At 40.1% G+C, this 7888-nt stretch overlaps 1 protein-coding gene across 2 annotated transcripts in view; it reads right to left on the reverse strand.

Moving 5' to 3' along the window:
• Positions 1-7888, reverse strand: part of GSK3B (glycogen synthase kinase 3 beta) — a 94861-nt gene that overhangs the window by 47378 nt on the left and 39595 nt on the right. For both annotated transcript variants that reach the window (XM_035894542.1, XM_035894540.1), the window contains exons 4-5: positions 4388-4498; positions 1374-1504 (exon numbers count right to left, since the gene is read on the reverse strand). In XM_035894542.1, coding sequence (XP_035750435.1) covers positions 1374-1504; positions 4388-4498 — 242 coding nt within the window. The remainder of the gene's footprint in view (positions 1-1373; positions 1505-4387; positions 4499-7888) is intronic.

Below are 7888 nucleotides of genomic sequence, written 5' to 3' on the forward strand. Positions count from 1 at the left end.
TGTTTTGTTTTTTTTTTTAAACTTGCATCAGAATATCTGGCTCCGCTGTTTAAGGGAGTGTGGTATGAGGCAAAAGGGGTATGAGCAGCCAAAGATTTAAAAAAACCCCAAAAAACCTTTGCAGTGTAGTCACATGTTAATGGTCCACGATTAACATGAAGGCTTAATTTATACTGCAAGAGATCAGTCACAAAGGATCTAACCTACAGTAACCACTACTTTTGGAAGCGTCTAAGAAAATAAAGGAACATGAGAGCACATTACTTTTGGAACATGAGCCCATGAACATATTATGCTTCTTTCTTAATTAACACCAAGTGTTAGATGGAAAAGAGCAGGAAGACAAAACTGCCCTTTTAGAAATATGACATTCAACTAAGTAGCACCAAACCCAGCTGAGTGGCAAGCCAGCCAAATCCAACATCCAGCCTTCCAGACACTCCTCTCAGCCTTCAGGGAAAGACTCCCACCACCCATTTAGCCTGTTTTAAAAAGTCTAATTTTTTTGTTTTCTTTCTAGAAACTACAATTAACAAATTCCCACTGTTAATGCAGAGGAATTACCATCTTTTTATGCATTGTTACTTTTGAGTTTCAGCGCAATTCCTATTTTGCTCCAACACTGGTGAGGCAGAGCTGAGGAGGAGATTCCCGAGCCACCAGGCATGACGATGCACTGCTTGAATAACCACCATCTGACATTCCCACTCACTACAGGCAAGTGAATTTAGCAACAGCAGCTCCGGTGACCCCTTGCACATACGCCCTAACTATTTTAGTCTGCAAAGTTATAGCACAATCTAAAGACTGAACTTCCCCGGAGAGAAATCCATCTCCTGTCTCAGTGTGGATTCCCAGAATTTCTGGATCAGTTTCAAGATGAGGGCTGGACTCTAAAGGTGATTCACCTGAATGGAGAGTGGAAATAAATGCGCCATTGGAACCTAGGGTATAGATGATCACTATCCAAGAGCTTCAATTAGAAGTGTTGCTTCTGATCTTGAGCCTCTACAGTATTTGAAATACTAAATAACTTGGTGTACATTCAAGTAGACTAATAAAGTGTAACATCAGCCTTTTCAGTTTAATATACCACTGCGCCTGTCCTCTCTTCCCCAAACACATTTCACCCTAGTATTTGGTTGTATTTTTCCACGGCACAGTATTTTCCCTATGCAGTGGCATATTTTATTTTTTTGACTACCTGCACAAATAACAGCCTTGAATATTAATTCCCTCCATATTGATTTGTAGTTTCAAAACTACAAATGAAGACCTTCAGAGGAACACAGAGGGTTTCTCTGCAAAACTGCACCCAGGTTCCCTTTGAAGGAAGCTCTTTCCACCAGGCTTCAGGCCACAGACGTGCTTACCTTCCGAAGTCGCAGAGTTTTAGAACAGCTGTATCAGGGTCCAGCAAGAGGTTCTGTGGTTTTATATCCCGGTGGCAGATCCCAAAGGAATGGATATAGGCTAAACTCCGGAACAGCTGATACATGTACAACTGGAACATGGAAACATTGCATAAGGTATGCTTTCCCAGTCAAAACAGTGTAAACAATTAATTTTAGCACAAACTCCTATTAGACTAAAACCATAACAACTCAAAAAAGACCCTGCTGAATGCATATTAGTGCTATGGAGATGGGCAAGGTATTCACATACCTCTCCCAAAGGCCTTATCCACACAAGCAGTTCAAATTTGTTCGTTTGTCGTTCCAAAAATTAGCACAACTACAAAAAAATAATTGTGCCAGCTTTCCAACATTCATAAATAATGGTAGTCATAAAACACACACACAAAATAAAGATGTTCCAGTTTGCTTTATAAATCAGCCTCTTCATAGAAATCAAGTATTCCAGTTTAGGCAATGAAAAAAAAAAAACCAACCAAAAACTAAAAAATGCAACGAAGAAAACCCTTTAGGTGATGAAGTTATTAACAACATATTAAATGTTGCCCAAGGACTACGGTAGTGTCTCAGACTGTCACTTGAGTGAATCTCCCAGTTTCTCTTGGTGAGGGGACAGACTCATTTTCGTTTCAAATCTCCAGGCAAAAAGAGAGGGCAGATAAAAACAACTGTTGAGGATAATTCTACGCAATGCACAGCAAACAAGTATGCTGAGGGAGAGTTTGCTCTGCCCCCTATCCAAGGCTAACCAGCCCATTAGCAAGGAGGAATACAGCAAGGGGAAGTGTTATGAAGCCAAGAGCTTCACAGGGCAAGGAGAGGATGTCCAGCTGCTGGAGCTACACATTTTTGGCCATGGAGAATAAAGAGCTGCTGGACACAATTAGGACTGTAGAGCATATACAGTCATAAAGGCACGGGAAGCCCAGGTTCAAGGTTGACAACAGGCTCCCAGGTTATTTGTTATCTTTGTTGTGTCTCCCCCCAGGTTCCATTTCAGGGGGGGAGGGGGGAAATATCAAGCTACAGGCAGGGTATTGTACTCGAGTTGCAACTCCATGCTTTCCTTTTCTAAGCTCATTCTCCACAGTTCACCTTTAATGGCCTGTAAAACCGGGTGCAATTGCTAGATATTGATGTCAGGTCACATTTGCCTCACTTTCACCACTATCTTTGTCTTTCACTCTGTCTCTCTCCCTTGTTTTCTGTTGTTCATTTGGTGTGGAAGGCAGGAGTGGAAAGAGAATTGCCTGAATTTTGGCTCTAGGTCTTTAGTTTTCATATTTGTTTCTCAAAACCACAACTCTGCACAAAGAAAAGCAAACAAACATGTTTTCTGAATTGCCTGTTCTAGACACGTCAAGTATGTATTGTGCAAGTGTATTGCAAAATAATCCAAGATTGCTCTAACTTGAGAAGTCAAGTCAACACATGCAGGATTTAGAAAGTATGCCTTTCATCTCCACACAGCAAACCCAAAATTTCCAAGAATTTCTTACAGCATGTTACAAGTTACAAGTAAAAATTAACAAAAAGATTACTAGGAAAGCTTCTTTGCAGCTCTTCAACAGTTTCTTTATTACCCAGGGAAGAGCAGTGCACTGCCTGCCTAGGTATCAATCAGAAGTGAAGAAACAGGTATGATCTGACCTTTGTGTAGACAAGATGTCTGGAAAATTGCAAAAGCTTTAATGACATCAAGGTAACATGATCCTTTTAAATACAGGATTACGAGAAAGGCTTGCCTTGCCAGAAAAATAAGAACAGCCTTCCAGGCTACCTGGAATGGGAAGTCCCAAGTATCCAGCAAGATGAAGGAGTTGAAGTAGAATTTTCTCTCAAAAGTTAAGTATGGACAATTTTTTTCCAAGTCTCCATAATGAACAACTATTAGGGCAAGAGTACTTGACAAAAGCCAATTTATCAAAAACTAAGCTAAGAAATTTTGGGGAGCATATAACCTGAAGACATGCTGTTCCATCAACAGACCAAACAGAGTGACCTTGTAGCAGAATTTCTTACTGCTGGGTGACAAGATTCTATGCTTTCTTAAAAAAAGGCACCAGTGCTGGCTATTGCGGAGACATGCCATTTACATTTATGCACATACAGTTATGGCACAACACTTCATTACTGGAATAATTACTATTTGTAACTTTCATCTTCTTTCAATCAAATTAAAGGGGTTTTTTCTTAAGCCCATCCTCATGTTAAAGCATCAGACTTTTAAAGAGGAGTCTGGAGAAATCACTATGAATCTGGAATATTGTTAATTTTCATTTCATGTTACCTGGATGCCATGTTAACAAGTTGATGCTATGTGAAAACATGATCATTCACTAGTGTGTAGATTGTGGTCACAATATACGAAATAGAACTATGAGACCCAGATGGGTCTCATGCTTGACAAAAAAGAAAAAAATTATTCATTTTAACCACTTTGTAAAAGATGACAAAAGATGAAGACAACTTAAGGGAGGTTTTGAGGCTACAATGTGCATACAAACATCTTACTCCATGTAGCCTCTTCAAGACAAGAGCCACTGAGCTCCAAGTGAAGGGAAGGTGACAAAAATATGCCTTTCATGCCCACAACAGAAGCACATGAACTCTTACTCATATACCAGGAAAGGGGGAAGATAACAGATAAGAGAACACTATTCTTCCTGACATCCTCTTTCAGTTCCTGACCTTTGTGCTATTGTGCCTGCATCATCTCAGGAAACTGAAGCTGCTAATCTGGCTGGTGTCAGTCTCTATTTAAGATGCTTAAAACCCAAAACACTCCTTAAGCGTCTCGCCTGTGTTCTTCCTTCACGGTAACAAGTAATCATTTTAATATTTTTTTTCTTGCCTCAAGATGTATGCGTTCCTAAAAAATTCAGAAAACTAGTTAAGTCAGAAAAGAGATATCCAGAGAGTCTATTCCTATAATATCCTTCTTCATCTAACCACATCTATCAGTTACCTACCTTGACATAAATCATAGGGAGTGTCTGTTTGGCCCGACTATAATGTCTGGCAACTCTATATACTGTTTCAGGAACATAGTCCAGCACCAAATTGAGGTACACCTCGTCTTTCTGAAAGAGAATAGAGAAGAGGAAAAAAAAAAAATCAGCAATAGATTTGAAGCATGAAGTACAATTAAAGCATTCAGAGAAGCCAACAGGACAAAAAACCTGTGGACGTTTTTAGTACATGTCTTTAGTGGGAGTGTGAGCTGCTGCCAAACCGTTTTTCCTTTAAGCTTTGCACTTGTGCACTAAAACTTAAGTCAAACTTATGTTTAAGGTCATGTTAGTTAATATGGTCTCCAGCATAAGGTGTTTTCTGATTACAAATGCAGACAAGGGTATAATTGTTCTGCCCATTCAATATTTTCATTAGGAGATATTTCAAGGTGACACTTGCATCATTATTTAAAACAATCTCTTAACCCATTAGTCCCTTCCCCGCCAAAACCCAAGAAGTGCAAATTTAAAAGTCCTAAACTCACATGCCACAACTACACATCAAAAAAAAGTTTAAAAATCCTGCGTATTTTAGAAATGTTACTTTGCTCATACTGAATTTCTAACTATTAAGGGATTAATAATACATATTAACCATTCATATATAGTAAGCCAGTGTTAACGTTTGTAACCATTTTATTTACACCCATTTTCATGTCTCAATTATCTCCAACTTAAACATATGAACTTGCTCGTGGCTAAACAGAACAAGACAAAAATCAAAGACTTTAGTATGACTTTTAATATCCAGGATCAGGTTAGAGGTCCATGTGAATGTAACACAGGGAAACAACAAACGTAGCTTTATAATAAGGTACTTTGTTACAGAATACATTAGCAAAGGAAAGAAGGAACAAAGAGGAATTAAATGACAAAGTACTATAATCACATAGTGCCTAATTGTGGAACTGAGCATTTCCAGCAGTAAAACAGGTCTTAAAAAGACTTCTGATATTTTCAGGCAGTCTTCTGTGCAAATCCTATCAAGACTGTGAATGCATTTAATGTTGGGGTGGGTGGGTATAATTAATTATATCAGCCTGAAAAATTATTTTTGAAAGCTAGGCGAATTAACCAGAAGTAACCTCTCCTGTACTTGCTGTATTAACAGCTAGATCTTTCTACTGAGAAAGGTGATACATAGAGACTTTTCGTGGATGAGAATAGTACAGAACTTGCAGGTCTTCAACTGGAGTCCCTTGTCAGCAGGTCCACTGGCTATGTATCTTAATACCCGAAAACAAACCTCATTTAGCTGGAGCAATTTAATAATATTATTGTGACTTAACACATCATTTCAAGCAGAGTGTGGTGTGTTGCTCTCACAGTGCTCCGTTTTCCTTACCTGTCATCTATCCTGCCTCAAAGAGCAGCAGTCTCCAATGAGTAAAGAAATGGCACGTGGTAACACACACAGAAATACAGACCTTGAATACACAATATGCAGAGAACTGCTGGTTTTGTGTGTTGTTAAAGACTCAGAATTTAAGACCTCCATTCACCATTATTTGCCAATAAATGCTTGTGGTTTTAGGACATCTTAATAGCTCTTACCAATACATCCTAATAGGCCAAGTCACCTTGCAAGGCCCTGCCTACATACTCTTCCCTACAAAAGGATGCTCATTTTTTTTTTTGGTATCATTGCTGAAATGACAGCGGCAATAGCACTAGCACTGAGCAAATGCCAATGGCCCACTAACGTGTATCTGCTCTTACGGTAATTCTGCAACACAGATGAGGAGCTGCAGCCTCTGAAAACGTGTCTATGCTGGTGCCTCTCCCAGTGCCATCCCAGGAACTGGGTAATAACATGAAAGAACCCATGGACCAGGCTGGAGAACAAACTTTTTGAAATGGATGAGGAGGGACAACTACCAACAGAGCAGAGGAAATACCAGACAGTTTTGGAACTCCATGGATGTGGAAATGCATGCAAGAAAATTACGTACTTGTATTTTAGCACTTTCCCTTCTGCAACAAAAGTAGTTCTTCCTTCCCTGACTCTCACTTCAAGCCAATAAAAATCCACCACCACCTCTTCTTAGGTCAGAGCTTTCAAGGTATTAGTTATAAAATACAGAAAATAAATGTCCTGAAAAAAATCAAAGTTAACTTATGCCTGGTAAGGCAACCTGTACGCCAAGAGAAAAATCAATCTCAGTAATACAAATTCTGTTTAATTCAGTGTACATACAACCTGATGAATTGTTGTTTAATGTTTAATGCTTGCCTCCTCTTGGAGAGCAGGAAAATCTTATTGGTAACAAGTCTCTGCACAAAGTGCTCTGTTACTTTGGTTGATTACTTTCATTCAGAGGATTCATGTTCCATGTATCAAAAAGATTTACATGAGAGATTAGAGAGACAGAAAAAAATTAGTAGAAATGTACTTACAGTGGTTTCATTATCCTCCCATAGTACAAATAAAAGGAGACATGGGAACCAGTAATATATATGATCCCCATCTACACTACTTCACAACAGTGAGTTTTGAGAATTACAGAACTCTATTTAGGTCACACCACCTTTGTTTTACTTTTCTTTCCTCCATTTTGATCTTTGTTTTATGTTCTGTTGGAAATGGGACTAATTCAATGGCGTGGCATGACACAAGCACAGCAAGATGCATGACTGGAATGCTGCCGTCGATGGCTATGTGCTTTTCAGGAAAGACAGGCCTACGAGGCAAGGCAGTGGAATTGCTCTTTATGTAAAGGAGCAACTGGAATGTATAGAACTCTACCCGGGAGCGGATGAAGAACAAGTTGAAAGCTTGTGGGTAAAAATTAAGGGGCAGGCCAGCATGGGTGACACTGTGGTGGGTGTTTACTATAGACCACCCAACCAGGACGAGGAAGTAGACAAGGCCTTCTATAGACAGCTAAATGTAGCCTCGCAATCGCAGGCCCTGGTTCTCATGGGAGACTTCAACTATCCTGATATCAACTGGAAGGACCACACGGCAAGGTGCACACAGTCCAGGAGGTTCCTGCAGAACATCAACTATAACTTTTTGACCCAGGTGGTGGAGGAGCCAACAAGAAGGGGAGCGCTACTGGACCTTGTGCTGGCAAATAAAGAAGAACTGGTTGAGGATGTGAAGGTAGGGGGCAGGCTTGGCTGCAGTGACCACGAGATGGTGGAGTTCCGGATTCTGAGAGGGGGAAGCAGAACAACAAGTAGGACTGCCACGTTGGACTTCAGGAAAGCTAACTTTGGCCTCTTCAAGGACCTACTTGGAAGAATTCCATGGGCTATGGCTCTTGAAGGTAGGGGAGTCCAAGAGAGCTGGCTGCTATTTAAGCAGCTCTTCCTCCGTGCTCAGGATTGGTGCATCCTTGTGAGTAGGAAATCAAGTAAATGAGGCAAGAGGCCTGCATGAATGAACAAGGAGCTTCTAGTGAAACTCAAAGAAAAGAGTAAGCTCCATGGAATGTGGAAAGAGGGTCAGGCCAC

This window comes from Egretta garzetta, unplaced genomic scaffold (assembly GCF_000687185.1).
Source record: "Egretta garzetta isolate BGI_Z169 unplaced genomic scaffold, ASM68718v1 scaffold85, whole genome shotgun sequence".
Classification (NCBI taxonomy): Eukaryota; Metazoa; Chordata; class Aves; order Pelecaniformes; family Ardeidae; genus Egretta; species Egretta garzetta.